The sequence below is a fragment of the Sminthopsis crassicaudata genome, chromosome 1 (assembly GCF_048593235.1).
Source record: "Sminthopsis crassicaudata isolate SCR6 chromosome 1, ASM4859323v1, whole genome shotgun sequence".
NCBI lineage: Eukaryota > Metazoa > Chordata > Mammalia > Dasyuromorphia > Dasyuridae > Sminthopsis > Sminthopsis crassicaudata.
Genome location: NC_133617.1, coordinates 445659072 through 445678421, shown reverse-complemented (window position 1 = coordinate 445678421; position 19350 = coordinate 445659072). Strand labels below are relative to the sequence as shown.

Here is a 19350-nt window from a genome sequence, read left to right as displayed (position 1 = left end):
CCTATTTTTTGGGTTGTTTTTTGCTTGGACCTGTTACTTCATTGGTAGAAGGAAGGAATCCCTATACCCATATAGGTATATTCTATTGAACTGAACAAGACTACTTGTCATTACCCTCATCCACTCTCTCTTTCCACACATTCATATCTTTCTTCGCATTATCACCTAAGTCTGGAATTAGTTTTTCCTTCCCTTCACTTGTTATTTTCACTTGTAGAACCCCTTTCTGAAGGCCACATTCAAGTATAAACCTTGGGGTCACCTTCTGTCATTTCAGACAGAAGTCCTTTTAATTTCTTTGGTGTTACTATATTTTAATTTTATTATTAATTAGTAATACATTTTAGCACATATTATGTCTTCTACCCGTCTTCCTTCCATGTACTTCCATTCAACATTTGTTGAATGAGATTGATGAAAATAAATTTTCTTTTTAATTTTTGAATTTCTCAAGCTTTTGATAAGGATAAAAGATAAAATTCAAATAGCTAAAATGAAATGGTATCAATATTTTTTTTTCTTTAGTATTAAATGTTTACAAAAGACAGTGAAGGATTCTTATCACACAATCTGTAGACCATGCGCTTGTGAACTTGAAGTTTGTGCTAAATGTGGAAAGAAAGAAGAAATTGTTATTCCGTGAGTATTTCCATGAAATTTTATTTTACTCTTTCAGTGCTTTGATGCACTTGAATTTTCTTATGTTGAAGCATTCTGGTAACTAATTAGGGCTCATATTTCAGTATAATTATACAATGGGCCAATGGCAAATCTGTGGAAACAGATTATAAGAGAATTTCCATTTTAAAATTTTCTATAGTCTTTCCCCATATCAGTTTCAATAATCTTTTTTTACATTAATCAGCCCTAATAAGTTAACATTTTTATATTAAATTTTAAAAAAAAATTTTTCTTGTTTATAGCATAGTTTCATTCAAAAGTCAAGCCTCATTTGTCTCTGGCTAAGGTCATTAAATTTAGGATATAATCCATATATATCTGGTTCATGTTAAGATCTGCTTGTCTGACAAAGAAAAGAAAATAAAGAGTTGTGAATTAGATGTGATGCATTTATTGCTTTGTTATAGTAAATGGAAAACCACATATCAATTAGAATATATTTGCTGTTGCCCTTGTAGTCATCCTATAATGCTGCCCCTAGGGATGCAGATTATTTTAAAAGCCTTATGATATTAAGCATTTAGTATAACTTCATTTACTACTTGAAGTGCAACCATTGGGAGGGTGAATCAATAAGTACCCCAAACCTTATTCTATTTGATTGTTCTTTACAAACACTGTTATTGCAGTTAACACCACACCATGAAACCCAGGTCATTCTTCTGCCCCAACTACTTTTCCTTAGCTTCTAGTCAAATATATTCTTTAGAGAGATTTTAAGCCCAAACTACTTTGCAAAAGTGTAATAAATAGCCATTTAGTGAATGTATTATTCAACATTATTATTGACTGTACTCATAACTTAATATTCACAAATTCTTATGTATACTTGTTTCATTGAAATTCCTGCTAATCAGGAATCTGAAAAAGATAGAATTTTGTTTTAAAAAAACTCCGCCTTTACTGAACAAAAAATAATAATAAAAGCCTGGCAGGTAATTGCATTTTTTTTTTCTCTCTCCATCAGGATCAGTAACAAGCTAGAGAAGACAGACAATGTTAAAAGTGGTGAAATATCTAACTGCAAGAGAAGAAAGAGGTTTGAAGAACAGACCAGTGATGAATTAGATTTTGACATTGATTTAAATGAATCAGAAGATGAAGAACAAGATAATCATATGCAAATGTTAAAATCTAACTAACTTGAAGGTCTTGTACAAAGGTCTATGGAATTAAATACAACACAGTAGAAAGCTCACTGAGCTGGGGGATTAGAGGTTGCTCGGTTTTAATTTTGCTTTTGTTTTTAGCAAGTTAGTTAACCATGGTCAAATTTCTTGCTTTTTGTTTTTTGTTTTCATCTGTAAAGTGGCATAAAAAGATGGAAAAATAGTTTCCAACTGTAGTTCTCTGTCATTTGGATTCCATCAGAAACAGAACCATGTTTAAATTTTCTCTTAGAACAATAAAAACAAACTTCCTTTTTTTTTTTATTCACTATACTATTCCTTTAATTTTGATGTTTCCATTTTGAGTTTTCTCATGGAATGTTTTTTCAGATCAAGAGTTCTGTAATTTCATTGTTATTATTTAGAAAGGTACATGATCAAAAGAGATAAACTTGAACAATATTGAGAAATAATGGAATATTTTGGTCTCTTATATTAAAGGAAGTGATCTCATTAGGGTGAGGGACTTAAATAAATATTAATTAATCCCAAATAGGCAATTCACATTGAATAACCATAATCTCATATTTTTCCTTCATTATTGAATTTTGTAATAGGAAGAACACTGAATGTGAGGTAAAACTTACAAGTTAGATAGTCAGTTAAATTCTCTGGATTTCTGATTCCTTGTCTGTACAATGGGAGTTAAAAGATACTTTCTATGTAGAGTTGATATAAATAAAACATTAAAGAACTATGTGACTTATTCACAAAAATTATGTAAGACTATTCTTATTGGTAAGAATAATAATACCAATTTATACTCCATATAAAAGACAATTCATATTTTACATTAAAGAAATGATGTTATATTGTGAAAAGTCAGAAGATATAATCTCTATATATCACTCAATTTCATGACCCAGAAGTCTTAGACACAAACGTTTTTGGGATACATTATACTCAAGCCCTTTCATATACTTATTTTGTCATCCATATAATAGCACTTTAAGGAAAGGAGGGCAAGTAATAAAATTGATTTCTGATTCTTGGCTCTCCATTTACCAGTCAACTAGATGCTAGTTAACTGAGTCTCTCTGATTCTCAGCTTCTTATATAGTGAGTTAGTAAGAGCTATTCTGCTTTGAATCATAAACATTGTAGAGTTTATCTAATTTCATTCTTTCATTTGCAGATGAGAAAGCCGGCCCACAAAGAACATAGGAATTACCCCTTGTTGTATGGGTGTAATAGTGGCAGAAGAATTCTTCAAAATTATCTCAGGCCAATACCCTTCCCACTCCATCTATCTTACAGGATATTTTTGAATATAAAGTTATTTAGAAAATGTGAAAATGGTATATTAATTTCTGAAAACAAGTTTATGGCGCTTGTTAAATAGGACAGTAACCTTCATCTTTCTCAGCTCTCCTCTAGTCATTTATAAATGTGTTTTAATGTAATAACAATATCTCAGTAATTCAAAGCACATGCAGGATATAATGTAATTATGCAATGTCTTTGATTTCTTCATATTATTACTATTAAGCATGGTGCCTGTTATACAAATTACTCAACTGGAAGAAAGTTTGATAAAGAGCATCATCTAGTGGCCTATTCATGTAATTGTAATTCTTTAGTTCTGTGCTACAAAACATTATTATTCAAAATAGCTTAGAATCCATTTATGTTATTTAATTAGGTTGTGTTATATACGAATTGTTTCCTTGACTCAGAGTCATTTTCTAGAATGTAAACCATTATGTAGAAGTGGAGCAAAGCCATATACCAAAACAACATACTGAATATCCTGAAATATTATCATTTTTAATAGTGCTTAGTATATTATATAGCTAAAAATTATATTTTTATATAAAATTATTTTTTTTATCCTAAATAGCCAAGATTTAAAATTATGAACTTATATGCTCTATTATACAGGACAGTTTTAAGTTTTAAGACATTCCTTAGGGCAAAAAAAATGCATAAAAATAGAAGAAAGAAATGGCATCAATTCAATAAATTTTATTAAATGTGAGCTTAGTTCAGTGCATTAGGCCCAGATCTTTTTATCCGTGGTTTTGGAAACTGCTTCCATTTTCACATATAAGCAATTAATTTGAAATATATGTTTGATTATCCCAATTGCCTCAACCAAAAAAAAAAGAAAAAGAAAAGAAAGAAAAATGTATGTTTGAAAATTGTCATGTGGTCAATTGTTGGCAATACCCTCTTTTCTTTTTTGCTCTTCACCCACATTTGGTTGCCTTATCAGTTCTCACTTGTTCAGATATATCCTGAGTCTCTTGACACATGATAAGTACTTTAATATACACTTGTAATTAGCCATTCACGATCTTGCTTCAACTTCTTTCTATTGTTACATACTGCTGTCCTTCACACATTTTTATGGTTCAGCAAAACATACTTTCTTGTTGTTCCTCACACATGACACTTCATCTCCTATCTTTGTATAAATTCTCTCCCATGCCTTGCCTTATTTCTGCCTCGTAGATTCCTTCATTTCCCTAAATTCTTAGCACAAGTGAATCCTCTCCTTATTCACTTTTAATTACTAAGATTCTCTGTCATCATCACACCTATTTTATATTTTACTTACCTGTCATGTTGTTAGCTAAAATAAATGTTAGCTAGTTGGAATGTTAGGTACTTGAGGATGGGGACAAAACTTTAAAATTTGTCTTTGCATCTACAACAGCAGGCATAATACTTAATTATTTTTTGTTGATTTATTGATTATGTGGGGAAAATTATTTTATTTGATAGACCACCCAGTGTGGTTACTCCACTAAGTTTGAGGATCTTAATTGGAATGCACCTTCTTTGGAAACAGTGATCTTTGGAAAACAGCTTTTTGGATTTGTTACAATCTTTCATAGCTTTGTAGAAGAAGGAAAAAGACCATACAATTTACAAGTTCCCTATAAACTTTTATCTTCAAAGCTGTATTATCATATATACTTTTGTATATATTTTTTGCTCTCCCAATTCCTGAAAAGGTGTTCTGTACTAGAAATAATCAAACTTGGCACCCAAAGACAATATTCCTAGAACTCCCAGAACCTTGTTAAAATGTAATAGGGAAATGTTTACCAAGATTTAGAAAAATACAATAAAAACACAGATGATATTAATTTATTATTTTCTTTAGTTAATAAGGAGCTGGCGGGAATCCTTGTCTATTTTTCTCTTTGACACTTACTGCTCTAAATCAAAGAGGTGACATGGAAAAAATTACAACATTATCCCTTGCACTCCCTTCTGTTCTGAATTTTCCCCTCCTTCCCTCCACCCCCTTTCCTAGATGGCAGGTATTCCCATACATATTAAATATGTTATAGCATACACACTATATGTGCAGAACCGAATTTGTTGTTGTTGTTGTTGCAAAGGAAGAATTGGATTCAGAAGGTAAAAATAATCTGGGAAGAAAAACAAAAAATGCCAACAGTTTACACTCATTTCCCAGTGTTCCTTCTCTGGGTATAGCTGATTCTGTCCATCATTGATCAATTGGAAATGAATTAGATCTTTTCTATGTTGAAGATATCCACTTCCATCAGAATACATCCTCGTACAGTATCATTGTTGAAGTGTATAATGATCTTCTGGTTCTGCTCGTTTCACTTAGCATCAATTGATGTAAGTCTCTCCAAGCCTGTCTGTATTCATCCTGCTGGTCATTTCTTACAGAACAATAATATTCCATAACATTCATATACCATAATTTACCCAACCATTCTCCAATCGATGAAGCATCTATTCATTTTCCAGTTTCTAGCCACTACAAAAAGGGCTGCCACAAACATTTTGGCACATACAGGTCCCTTTCCCTTCTTTAGTATTTCCTTGGGATATAAGCCCAGTAGTAGCACTGCTGGATCAAAGGGTATGCACAATTTGATAACTTTTTGGGCATAATTCCACATTGCTCTCCAGAATGGTTGGATTCTTTCACAACTCCACCAACAGTGCATCAGTGTCCCAGTTTTCCCACAGCCCCTCCAACATTCATCATTATTATTTCCTGTCATCTTAGCCAATCTGACAGGTGTGTAGTGATGTCTCAGAGTTGTCTTAATTTGCATTTCTCTGATAGTGGAAATAATTTCTTATGAGTGGAAATAGTTTCAATTTCATCTTCTGAAAATTGTCTGTTCATATCCTTTGACCATTTATCAATTGGAGAATGGCTTGATTTCTTATAAATTAGAGTCAGTTCTCTGTATATTTTGGATATGGGCCTCTGGGTCCTTGAGAGTGGTTTGTATCTTAAGAACAGAATGATGAGACTTTATTTCCAGAATTTTGAAGATCCATATGTATGGTGGTCATTTGGCTGTGATCCTTCTCATAGACAATATACTGTGAATAATTATATTTATTCATTTGTTTTATTGTTCATTACACTATTAATAATGTAGCCAGTAACTTTGATGTTTCTTTAAGCATAAGAAATTAGTGAGTTCAGTATTTACACATTAGTAAAACTTAATAGGAAGAGAGATTTTTCCAATTTATTAAATAACATTTATTTCTTTATTAAGTAATGTTTGGTAAACTAATGAGGGCAGCTCAGAGGTGATTAATCATTTAATGACATGTTACAATTTTAGTAATTAATGAAATACCAGAACATACTCCTTGATTGCCTCAGGACCTTGGACAAAAACAAATAAGAAAGATGATGTTGGGGTGAAAAGGTAACTATCCCACCTAAGAAACACATGATTTATTGACTTTGTACTGCCATAGCTATTATAGTAAATTTTCTGCATGAAAAATCAGAAATAGAGAAGCAGTGAACTATATGCTTGTGACCAAAAATGTGGCAAGGTAGCATGACTTCAAAAAAACATAATGAGATCGTCAAGTTTTTTCTTTGTATTCCTGTTTTGTTTCCCATTTATTCCAAAGGGATCATTTCCATCATAATGTATCCCCATCCCTTCTACAACATTAAACTTGGATTTTTTTACTTGTAGAATTTCCTGTCTATCTTACCAAAAGGTATTAGAGATTTCCAGTATGATTAGTCATACTACATAAATCACTCATTTAGTAAGGCCTAAAATTTGGCTAGAACTGGATTCTGAAATTGTTTCTGAATAATTTATAAGAAACAGTTGTTTTTCTAAGCCTTTGTTTTTATAATCTATCAGTAACAGTGACTCAGACTGTCTTGGAGACAATTATTCTAACACTGGAGTAGTCTTTTCAGGCCTTAGCACCTAAGGCCTCTTACTTCCTTTTTGTTAGCTAGAAAGATTCTAAGCATTTTGTAGATTTTCAAGACAATGAAGAAGAATGAGCTTAGAATCAGAAAATCCAAGTTAATATCCTGGTTCACTCAAACTCTATGAGTTTCACTACTGAATTTCTCCTTCCTCATCTGTAAAATGGAGATAGTGCTGCATAACTTGCCTTGATCAATGATAGTAGAACCACCATATCACAATCCCTCATTAGAATTTGACACAAGAAAATAACTAAAGAAAACAAAGATGAGGAAATTGGCTGAAGTAGATCATTTATTCACAATGGTGAGTGACCATGCTACATATGACATTTTGGGAAGAGATAAGAAACCATCTTAAAGTATCTGAAAGAGAAGAAAATGCTAACCACTTGGAAAAATTCATAAGTCTTGTTCAGGGACAGAGAGACGCACAGAAATTGAGAATATTACTGACTGTCAAGTTATACACCTACTTTCACATCTCTATAGAATTATGAGTCTATCTTTGCATCAAAACCTACCTTAATGCAGATATGTAAGTAGTATTTATTAATTTCCTCAGTGTGCTTTTGTACCCCCTTTCCCAATTTTGCTTCTTAAAAATTTCTTCTCATTAGTTTTTTGTATTTCCTTTTATTCCATTCTCAATTTTGTACCTATTTTTTCCTCCATCTTATTTGATTTTCAAAATTCCTTTTGAGCTCTTCCATGGCCTGAGACCAATTTTTATTTTTCTTGGAGGCTTTGGATGTAAGAGTTTTGACTTTATTTTCTTCTACATCTTTATAATCACACAACTAACTAAATAAATAGTATGGAGAATACAAACTCAAACTGCTTATTGTGCATTGACTTTTTAAAGAAAATTCATAAGAACAAAATTCCAAGACATTAAGTGCTCTTGGATAGGCCGAGCGAATATAATAAAGATGACAATACTCCCTAAACTAATCTATTTATTTAGTGCTATACCAATCAGACTCCCAAGAAACTATTTTAGAAAAAATAATAATGAAATTCATATGGAAGAACAAAAGGTCAATTTGAGAATTTCAAGGGAATTTATGAAAAAAAAAATCAAATGAAGGTAGCCTAGCTGTATTGATCTAAAACTATATTATAAAGCAGCGGTCACCAAACCATTTGATATTGGATAAGAAATAGATTAGTTGATCAGTGGAATAGGTTAGATTCACAGGACAAAATAGTGTACAAAAATATCAATTTAGTGTTTGACAAACCCAAAGATCCCAACTTTTGGGATAAGAATTCATTATTTGGCAAAAACTGCTTGGGAAAACTGGAAATTAGTAGGGCAGAAATTAGGCATGGACCCACACTTAACACCACATACCAAGGTAAGATCAAAATGGGTCCATGATTTAGGCATAAAGAACGAGATCATAAATAAATTAGAGGAACACAGGAAAGTATACCTCTCAGACTTGTGGAGGAGGAAGGAATTTGTGACCAAAGGAGAACTAGAGATCATTATTGATCACGAAAGAGAAAATTTTGATTACATCAAATTAAAAGGCTTTTATACAAACAAAACTAATGCAAACAAGATTAGAAGGGAAGTAACAAATTGGGAAAACATTTTTAGAGTTAAAAGGTTCTGTTAAAAGACTCATTTCCCTATATCCACTCATATGAAAGAGTGTTCCAAATCACTACTGATCAGAGAAATGCAAATTAAGACAACTCTGAGATACCACTACACACCTGTCAGATTGGCTAAGGTGACAGGAACAAATAATGATGAATGTTGGAGGGGATGTGGGAAAACTGGGACACTAATACATTGCTGGTGGAGTTGTGAAAGAATCCAGCCATTCTGGAGAGCAATTTGGAACTATGCCCAAAAAGTTATCAAAATGTGCATACCCTTTGACCCAGCAGTGCTACTACTGGGCTTATATCCCAAAGAAATACTAAAGAGCGGAAAGAGACCTGTATGTGCCAAAATGTTTGTGGCAGCTCTTTTTGTTGTAGCTAGAAACTGGAAGATGAATGGATGTCCATCAACTGGAGAATGGTTGGGTAAATTATGGTATATGAAGGTTATGGAATATTATTGCTCTGTAAGAAATGACCAGCAGGAGGAATACAGAGAGGCTTGGAGAGACTTACATCAACTGATGCTGAGTGAAATGAGCAGAACCAGAAGATCACTGTACACTTCAACAACAACACTGTATGAGGATGTATTCTGATGGAAGTGGAAATCTTCAACATAAAGAAGAGCCAACTCACTTCCAGTTGATCAATGATGGACAGAGGTAGCTACACCCAGAGAAGAAACAATGGGAAGTGAATGTAAATTGTTAGCACTAATATCTGTCTGCCCAGGTTACATGTACCTTCGGAATCTAATGCTTATTGTGAAACAAGAAAATGGTATTTACGCACATGTATTGTATCTAGGTTATATTGTAACACATGTAAAATGTATGGGATTGCCTGTCATTGGGGGGAGGGAGGGGGGGGATAATTTGGAAAAATGAATACACAAGGGATAATATTATAAAAAATATATAATAAAAAAAGCCTCATTTCCAAAATATATAGAGAACTGACTCTATAAGAAATCAAACCATTCTCCAATTGATAAATGGTCAAAGGATATGAACAGACAATTTTCAGATGATGAAATTGAAACTATTTGCACTCATATGAAAGAATGTTTCAAATCACTATTGATAAGAGAAATGAAAATTAAGACAACTCTGAGATACCACTACACACCTGTCAGATTGGCTAAGATGACAGGAAAAAATAATGATGAATGTTGGAGGGGATGTGGGAAAACTGGGACACTGATGCATTGTTGGTGGAGTTGTGAAAGAATCCAACCATTCTGGAGAGCAATCTGGAATTATGCCCCAAAAGTTATCAAATTGTGCATACCCTTTGACCCAGCAGTGCTACTACTGGGCTTATATCCCAAAGAAATGTTAAAGAAGGAAAGGGACCTGTATGTGCCAAAATGTTTGTGGCAACCCTTTTTGTAATGGCTAGAAACTGGAAAATGAATGGATGCCCATCAATTGGAGAATGGTTGGGTAAATTATGGTATATGAATGTTATGGAATATTATTGTTCTGTAAGAAATGACCAGCAGGATGAATACAGAGAGGCTTGGAGAGACTTACATCAACTGATGCTGAGTGAAATGAGCAGAACTAGGAGATCATTATACACTTCAACAGTGATACTGTACGAAGATGTATTCTGATGGAAGTGGATATCATCAACATAGAAAAGATCTAATTCATTTCCAATTGATCAATGATGGACAGAATCAGCTACACCCAGAGAAGGAACACTGGGAAATGAGTGTAAACTGTTTGCACTATTGTCTTTCTACCCAGGTTACTTTTACCTTCTGAATCCAATTCTTCCTGTGCAACAAAAAATTCGGTTCTGCACACATATATTATATCTAGGATATACTATAACACATTTAACATGTATGGGATTGATCTAGGGGAAGGGATAGAGGGAAGAAGGGGAAAATTCGGAACAGAAGTGAGTACAGGGGATAATGTAAAAAAAATTACCCATGCATGTGTACTGTCAAAAAAATTATAATTATAAAATTAATTTTAAAAAATGAAGGAAATTGAAAAAATAAATCACCAAAATTCCAGTTTTTAAAGGCTTTCCAACAAGCTATTTGCTGTGTATATGTCAAAATTGAATAGAATTACTTGAAAGAAGTAATGGAGAGGGCAATTTCAATGATCAGCTGACTAATAATATGTGAAGCGTAAGTCAAGTGAACAAGCATATATTAAATACCAGGGGCTACGCTAAAGCTATAAGAATACAAATATAAGTAAAACCACAGTCCCTGCTCTCAGGGAGCTTTTTCTAGAAGGGTAAGATAATGTCATGACAATACAATGAATATGAATTAATAGGAGACAGAGCCAAGATAATGGAGTAAAGACTCTAGTGGTGAGGAGGAACTCACCTAACCTCTCCCCCAAACTGCTCCAAATTCCTTTAAATAATGACTAAACAAATTTTAGAGCATCAGAATATCCTAAAAGATGGAATAGAATATTTTTTCAGCCAAAGGCAACTTAGAAGGTCATCAGCAAAGGTTTGTGACACCAGTTTGGGAGTCCAGCGTGCAGTTTTGGTGCAGGCCAGGACAGTGCAGCCCAGTTCCACACCACTAAAGCAGTTTCTAAATCTCTCAGCTCAGAGACACCAAAGAGGACTTGGAAGTTCAGTAGAAAAGATTACTTTAACACACTAGATTTCATAGCTACAATGATGCAGGAACACTCCTAATAGTTCCAAGACAGAAAAGAGTGCTTGTGATCAGGTTCCTGGAAGGAGTTCTGAAAACAGCTGCATAAAATCTTTGAAACTTGGGACAGAGCACCCTCCACCCTGGAAACAGACCCCTGCTTTAACAACGAGTTAAAAAGCTGAGTAATAGGCTAGGAATGAACAGACAACAAAAGTTTCTGATCATAGAAATTCACTATGGTGACAAGGAAGATCAAAATATACATTCAGAAGAAGATAAAGTCAAAAATTATTGGTCTACAATTCTGGAGAGTGGTTTGGAACTATGCTCAAAAAGTTATCAAAATGTGCATACCTTTTGATCCAGAAGTGTTTCTACTGGGATTATATCCCAAAGAGATCTTAAAAGAGAGAAAGAGACCCACATGTGCAAAAATGTTTGTGGCAGCCCTCTTTATAGGGGCAGGAAACTGAAAACTGAGTGGATGCCCATCAATTGGAGAATGGCTAAATAAATTATGTTATATGAATGTTATAGAATACTATTGTTCTGTAAAAAAATGACCAGCAAGATGATTTCAGAAAGGCTTGGAAAGACCCCCACGAACTGATGCTAAGTAAAATGAGCAGAACCAGGAGGTCATTATACATAGCAACAACAAGACTATGATTCTGATGGATGTGGCCCTCTTCAACATTGAGATAATTCAAACTAGTTCCACTTGTGTGCAGTGATGAAGAGAACCATGGGAACAGAGGATGAAACACAGCATAGCATTCTTGCTCTCTCTATTGTTAATTGCTTGCATTTTGTTTGTTTGTTTTTTCTTGTTGGTTTGGTTTCCTTCCTTCTTGATCTGATTTTTCTTGTGCAACCAGATAACTATATAAATATGTATATACATATTGGATCTAACTTGTATTTCAACATATTTAACAGATGGGAGAGGGGGAGGGCGAAGAAGGGGAAAATTTGAAACAAAAGGTTATGCAAGGGTTAATGTTGGAAAAATTACCCTGCATATGCTTTGTAAATAAAAAGCTTTAATAAAAAAAAATTCTTGGTCTACATAAAGAGTGGTTATAAGCAAACTAGAAGAACAAAGGATAGTTTACTTTTCAAATCTGTGGAGAAGGAAGGAATATGTGGCCAAAGAAGAGCTCAAGTACACTTTTGGATGCAAAATGGATAATTTTGATTATACTGTTAAAAAGTTTTTGTACAAACAAAACCAATGCAGAGATTAGAAGGGAAGCAATAAACATTACATTCAGGGGTTCTAATAAAGGTCTCATTTCTGAAATTTATAAGAATTCACCATTCTCCAATTGACAAATGGTCAAAGGATATGAACAGGCAATTTTCAGATGAAATTAAAACCATTTCTAGTCATATGAAAAGGTGTTCTAAATCACATTCATCAGAGAAAAGCGAATTAAGACAACTCTGAGGTGCCACTACGTACTTCTCAGATTGGCTAAGTTGACAGGAAAAGATAATGATGAATGTTGAAGGGGATGGGGAAAAACTGGGACACTAATATATTGTTGGTGGAATTGTGATCTGATTTAACCATTGTAGAGAACAATTTGGAACTATGCTCAAAGGGCTATCAAACTGTGCATACCCTTTACTCCAGCATCCCAAAAAGATCATATTGGAGGGAAAGGGACCCACATGTGCAAAGATATTTGTGGCAACATTTTTTTTTGTTGTTGTGACAAGAAATTGGAAACTGATTAGATGCCCATCAGTTGGAGAATGGTTGAATATATGAATGTTATGGAATATTATTATTCCATAAGAAATGACCATCAGGATGATTTCAGCGAGGCCATGAACTGATGCTAAGTGAAATGAGCAGAACTAGGAGATCATTATACATAGCAACAGGAAGATTATATAATGATCAATTCTGATGGACATGGCTTTCATAAACAATGAGATGATTCAGGCCATTTCCAGTATAATGAAGAAAGGGGCACTGAATATGGATCATAACATAGTATTTTCATTCTTTTTTTGTTATTGTTTGCTTTTTTCTTTCTCACTTTTTTTTTCTTTTATGATCTGATTTTTTTTTTTTTATGCAGCACAATAATTGTGGAAATATCTATAGAAGAATTACACATGTTTATATTGGATTACTTGCCATCTAGGGGAGGGGGTAGAGGGAAAGAAGGGAAAAAGTAAGGGTGAATATTTAAAATTATCCCTGTAAATATTTTGAAAATAAAAAGCTTTAATAAAAAAAAATTTTATCTACCTGAAAATCATGTTTAAAAAAAAAAAGCCTGGAGATTATTTTTCAAGAAATTTATCGCGGAAAACTGTTATGATATTCTAGAACCAGAGGGTAAAATAGAAATTGAAAAAATTAATGAATAAACACAGGCATGAATAAATGAATGGATGAAAAAAATTAAGCTCTGTGCCATGTGCTAGAGATATCCAAAAAGAGAGACGATGCTTGCCTTCAAGTAGCCAGTCACATTTGGAGTGTGATGACCAGAGGAATTTGATTTGGCAAGTGAGAGGATTAATTAAAAAGCAGTTAGTTGACCTATCCTTTCCAAAAGCATTGTTACTATTAATTTGATTACTATTCCCTGAATAAGAGATGGAGGTTGTAGAACAGAATATAGAAAGTGAAAATATAGGAAGAATTGTAGGCAGATGATGAGAGGGGCTTGGATGAATGACTAGGTGGGGTGTGAAAGTGAAATATAGCCTATGATCTTAGATCAATTAGATAAAAGATCCAAGTGAACTAGTTTGCATATTATCTATGCTGTATTATATTGTTGCTTACTTTCAAACATTTCCCAATTATATTTTTATTTGGTGGAGCCTCACTGATGTAGATATTAGATTCTCTAAAATGCTCTAATTTATAGAGGATATTGTACTCATATCAGTTTGAGAGTATTCAGAGCCTCCCAAATGAGATCCATAATCTCATAATCAAAAAAGTTAGATCTTATTGTCTATGCTGAGAAAACTAAATGAATGTCTCTTGTCTTGACTATGATAGTCCACTTCCATCAGCTCAGCTATACCTCACTTAGATACTGTACATGGACAACAAGCTAGGGCAGATATTGGACAGGAGGAAAGCAGGTCTTTAGTAAATTATTAGAATTCTTTTTTTTTTAATTTTTTTATAGTTTTTATTTACCAGATATATGCATGGGTAATTTTACAGCATTGACAATTGCCAAACTTTTTGTTATAATTTTTCCCCTCCTTCCCCTCCCCCCAGATGGCAGGTTGACCAATACATGTTAAATATGTTAAAGTATAAAATTGTTAGAATTCTTTAAATGACCTCAAGCTTCTATTTTAAATAAAAAACAATCTTTTTAGCAACAATATTCTACTAATGTCATGTAAGACTGAAATCTTGGAAAAATTTGAAAGTCGAAGGTCACCCATTGGCAATAAAGATAGAATTGGCATGGATACATTATAATCCTTAACCATCCAATAAATGCTCAAGAGAAACCATATTTTTCCAGAATTTTTATATCAAAGTTATATAAAGGTAAAGTTTTTCCTAAGAAATTTCCCTAAGGAATCCAATGCACTTGCCAGGAAATCTTCAATCTTTCAGAATGAAGAGTCATACTATATCTAGGAAAATTAAGCTATTGACAACACCTCTTTGAAATAATTTTTTTCTAAGGGACTTTAGCTGCAAAATCCAAAGTTTAGAATCATTGCAGAATTTATGCATTCACAGCAAAAGCGTATTCCAAGTAGAATCAAAGGAAAGAAGACATAGCCAGTTGTATAGAAGTAAATGTGAAAAAGATGAATTCAGGGTAGAAAAATAATATGAGGAATAAATAGTTGTATTGAGGATAATCAGTGCAGTGTTCTCACTTTGTCTTTATATGCTAGTTATTTAATGCCAGTGTTTTCATGCAATGAGAAGTCCTTTCATATTTGCAAAATGAAATTGTGGAAAGGATGGGATTCAAGCTAAAAGTGGAAGAATTCATTGGATTGGATGCATTGCAATAGGCAGAGAAGGTGGATTTTCCTTTATTGACTGCTGTACTTAAGGCTTCCTTTCCTTCTGCCAGTATCAAAATAGTATCTTGGGGCAGCTAGGTGGCGCAGTGGATGGAGCACCAGCCTTGAATTCAGGAGGACCTGAGTTCAAATTTGATCTCAGACACTTAATACTTCCTAGCTGTGTGACCCTGGGCAAGTCACTTAACCCCAGCCTAAAAAAAAAAATGTATTATCTTGAGTTGAATTTTTCCTGCCAATGAAAACAAGTTGACAAGAAATAAGATCTATTTGAACTGACTAAACTAGCCAACCAAATCATTCAGGAGAAGAAAGTAAAAGCAAAAAGTAATGTTCAGAAAGGAAAAAGATTGAAGCCTTCCAGAAGATATACTGATTCCTTAGGAAACCTACTCTGCTTTATTATTTGCCAAAGCAGAGTATATTTTTAAGGGAATCAATGCCCTTGCATGGAAAGCTTCAATCTTTTTTCTTTCTAAGCATCACTTCTTGCTCTTCCTTTCTTCTCCAAATGGTCTTAATTGGCTTGAGTTTAACCATCTTCCAACATACCTTATTCATTGTTAACTAGTTTTCTTTGGCAAAAAAAAAAAAAAAAAAAAAAATGTAGTTAAGTATTTTTTTAGTCCTTACAAGCTAGATCAAAGAAAAATTCAACTCCAGGTAGCGCCTTCTGCTAATGCAAGGTGGGAAGGTGCAGCAGTCAATAAAACAAACAAACAAACAAACAAACAAATAAATAAATAAACTGCTCTCTTTTTCTCTCTTTTGCAATTCTTGTAATCCAATGAATCCTTCAAATTTATGCAGGAATTTGACTCTCTCCCAACTATCAGGAAAAAAAGCTCTTCTTTTTTTTTGCATGAAGACATTGGCATTGAAGGATCAGTATTTAAGGATTAGGCAAGGAAACTCCACAGATTATACATGAAACCACTCTTCCACAGAAATTTTTTCTAAACCTAAACATATCTTTCCTTTGATTCTACTTGTAATATGCTTTTGCTGTGAATGCATATATTTTGCAATGATTCTAAACCATGGCCTTTACGGCCAATGTCCATAATAAAAAAGATTATCCCAAATGGCTGTTAGCAAGGCTTCATTCCAACAGATACAATAAAATGGCTGTTCTTTCCAACTTTCCAAGTGCATTTTGAAACATTACAGAAAGTGTTGCTTTGTCCAATAGAGAATGCCCAAATTTCATTCTTCTCAAATGGAAATCATTGCATTGCAGTAACTTTTATTCCTTTCAAACTAGATCAAAGATCCCAAAGCAGAATGTTTCCTATGGAATCAATTCAAATGCATGGGAAGTTTCAATCTTTTTCTTTTCTAAGCATCAGTAATTCTCTTTTCGTATTTTCCTGATGGCCTTGATTGGCTCTAGTTTACCTATCTTCCAATAGAACTTCTTTATTATCAACTTGTTTTCTTTGGCAGGAAAATTCAACTTAAAGTAATGCATTCTTCTAATGCCACAGGAATAAGTGCAGCACTCGAAAAAGGAAAATCCACTTCCTCTATTGCAATATATCCAATAGAATTAATCCTTCACTTTTGCAGGAATTTTATTCTCTCCAACTCTCATTTTTCTGATAGGAAAATTCATTGCATAAAGATGTTGCCAATGAATGACTTACATAAAAAAATCAGAAGAAAAAACTGCACAGATTATACTTGTTACCACTTTTCCTGATACTATTCTTGAAACCTGAATTCCTTCACTTTTTTTTCAATACATTTAGATAGGCCATTTCTTCTTTACTTTTGCAGTAAATGCATATGTTCTGGAGTGATTCTGAAACTTTGCCTTTGCAGCCAAATTTTTTTTTGGGAGAAGACTATGTTAAATGACTGTTGCAGTGGCTTCATTTTCATAGATATAATATGGTTCTTTTTCAAGCTTTGCAAGTGCATTTTGAAACATTACAGAAGGTGTTGCTTTATTCCATAGAGAATACCCGAATTTCATTCTTCTCAATGGAAATCATTGCACTGCAGTATCTTTTATGCCTTTCAAGCTAGAGCAAAGATCCCAAGCTGAGTTATGTTTCCCAAGAAATCAATGCAGCCTCACAGGAAGCTTTAATCTTTTAACTTTCTGAGTATTGCTTTCTGCTCTTCCTTTCTTCTCCTGATGGTCTTTATGGACTTCATTTTAGCTTTCTTCTAATACACCTTGTTCATATTAACTTGCTTTCTTTGGCAGGAATAATTCAATTCAAGATAATGCTTTCTGCTAATGGAGAGAGGGGGAGAGCACTGGAGACAAAAAAAAGGAAAATCCACTCCTCTGTGTATTGTAATGCTTCCAATGAAATGGAGCCTTTTAACTTTTGCAGGAATTTGATCCTATCTTAAGTCTCATTTGTTAGATAGGAAAGCACTTTTTTTCATTGACCTGGATGGCATTCAATGACCTAGGTGAAAGAATCAAGCAAAGAAATGCCACAGATTATATTTGATGCCATTTTTCCTGATATTATTTTCAAAGCCTGAATTCATCTTTCTCACGTTCATTTCAATACATTTGGCTAGGATATTTCTTTTTCTTTGGTTTTACTTGGAATATGCTCTTGCTATAAATGCATATGTTTTGCAAAGATTCTGAAGCTGTCTTCCCCTTTGTAGCCAAAATCTTTTGAGACAAGACTGTTATTAAGAGCCTGTTGTGGCAGCTTCATTTCCATAGATACAAGTAACCTTTCTTTCAGGCTTTCCAAGTGCATTTTTGAAATGTTAGATAAAGCATTGTTATCTTCATTAGGGAAAGCCCCAATTTCATTATTTTCTGTTCCTTTCGAGCTAGACCAAGGATAATAAAGCAGAGTATGTTTCTTTATGGAATCAGTGCACCTGCTAAGGATCAATCTTTTGCTTTTCTGAACATAGCTTCTTGCTTTTTTCTTTCTTTACTTGATTGCCTCTATTTGCTCTATTTTAGCCATATTCCAATAGACCTTATTCCTTGTCAACTTGTTTTCTTTGGCAGGAAAAATTCAACTCAAGGTAATGCATTCTGCTAATGTCAGAGGGGAAAGAAGTTTTAAGTACAGCACTCAATAAAGGAAAATATACTTTCTTTCTTTACTGCAATGCATTTAATCCAATGAATTTTTCCCTCTTCTGCAAAAATCCCATGCTTTCCACAGGCTCATTTTGTAAATATAAAACAATTTCTTTTTGTTGCATGAAGACATTGGCATTGAATGAAACTGAACCGATTATCCTTTTCCTTCTTTCTTTTTTAAAATTTATTTTGTTTTAAAAAACAGAATAATATAAAAAATATAGGAAAGAAATACAAAAGAAAATAAAATAAAAGAGAACATTGTGCCCAACAAAACATCAGGGAGGATTCAAAATATATGAAATCGCATTGTTGGTGGAGTTGTGAAAGAATCCAACCATTCTGGAGAGCAATATGGAATTATGCCCCCAAAGTTATCAAACTGTGCATATCCTTTGATCCAGCACTGCTGCTACTGGGCTTATACCCCAAGGAAATACTAAAGAAGGGAAAGGGACCTGTATGTGCCAAAATGTTTGTGGCAGCCCTTTTTGTAGTAGCTAGAAACTGGAAAATGAATGGATGCCCATCAATTGGAGAATGGTTGGGTAAATTATGGTATATGAATGTTATGGAATATTATTGTTCTGTAAGAAATGACCAGCAGGATGAATACAGAGAAGCTTGGAGAGACTTACATCAACTGATGCTGAGTGAAATGAGCAGAACTAGGAGATCATTATACACTTCAACAACAATACTGTATGAGGATGTATTCTGATGGAAGTGGTATCTTCAACATAGAGAAGAGCTAATCCAGTTCCAACTGATCATTGATGGACAGAATCAGCTACACCCAGAGAAGGAACACTGGGAAATGAGTATAAACTGTTTGTATTTTTTGTTTTTCTTCCGAGGTTATTTTTACTTTCCAAATCCAATTCTTCCTTTGCAACAACAACAACATTTATATATCAAA

The 19350-nt window shown here is 33.6% G+C and overlaps 1 protein-coding gene across 3 annotated transcripts in view; it reads left to right on the top strand.

Moving 5' to 3' along the window:
- Window positions 1-19350, top strand: part of C1H9orf85 (chromosome 1 C9orf85 homolog) — a 102619-nt gene that overhangs the window by 64989 nt on the left and 18280 nt on the right. For 2 of the 3 annotated variants that reach the window (XM_074280704.1, XM_074280705.1), the window contains exons 3-4: window positions 526-639; window positions 1649-2566. The exons of the other annotated variant lie outside the window; for it this stretch is intronic. In XM_074280704.1, the coding sequence (XP_074136805.1) occupies window positions 526-639; window positions 1649-1823 (289 nt within the window). In that variant the 3' untranslated portion in view covers window positions 1824-2566. Of the gene's footprint in view, window positions 1-525; window positions 640-1648; window positions 2567-19350 lie in introns of those variants that run through there. 3 annotated transcript variants of the gene reach the window in all.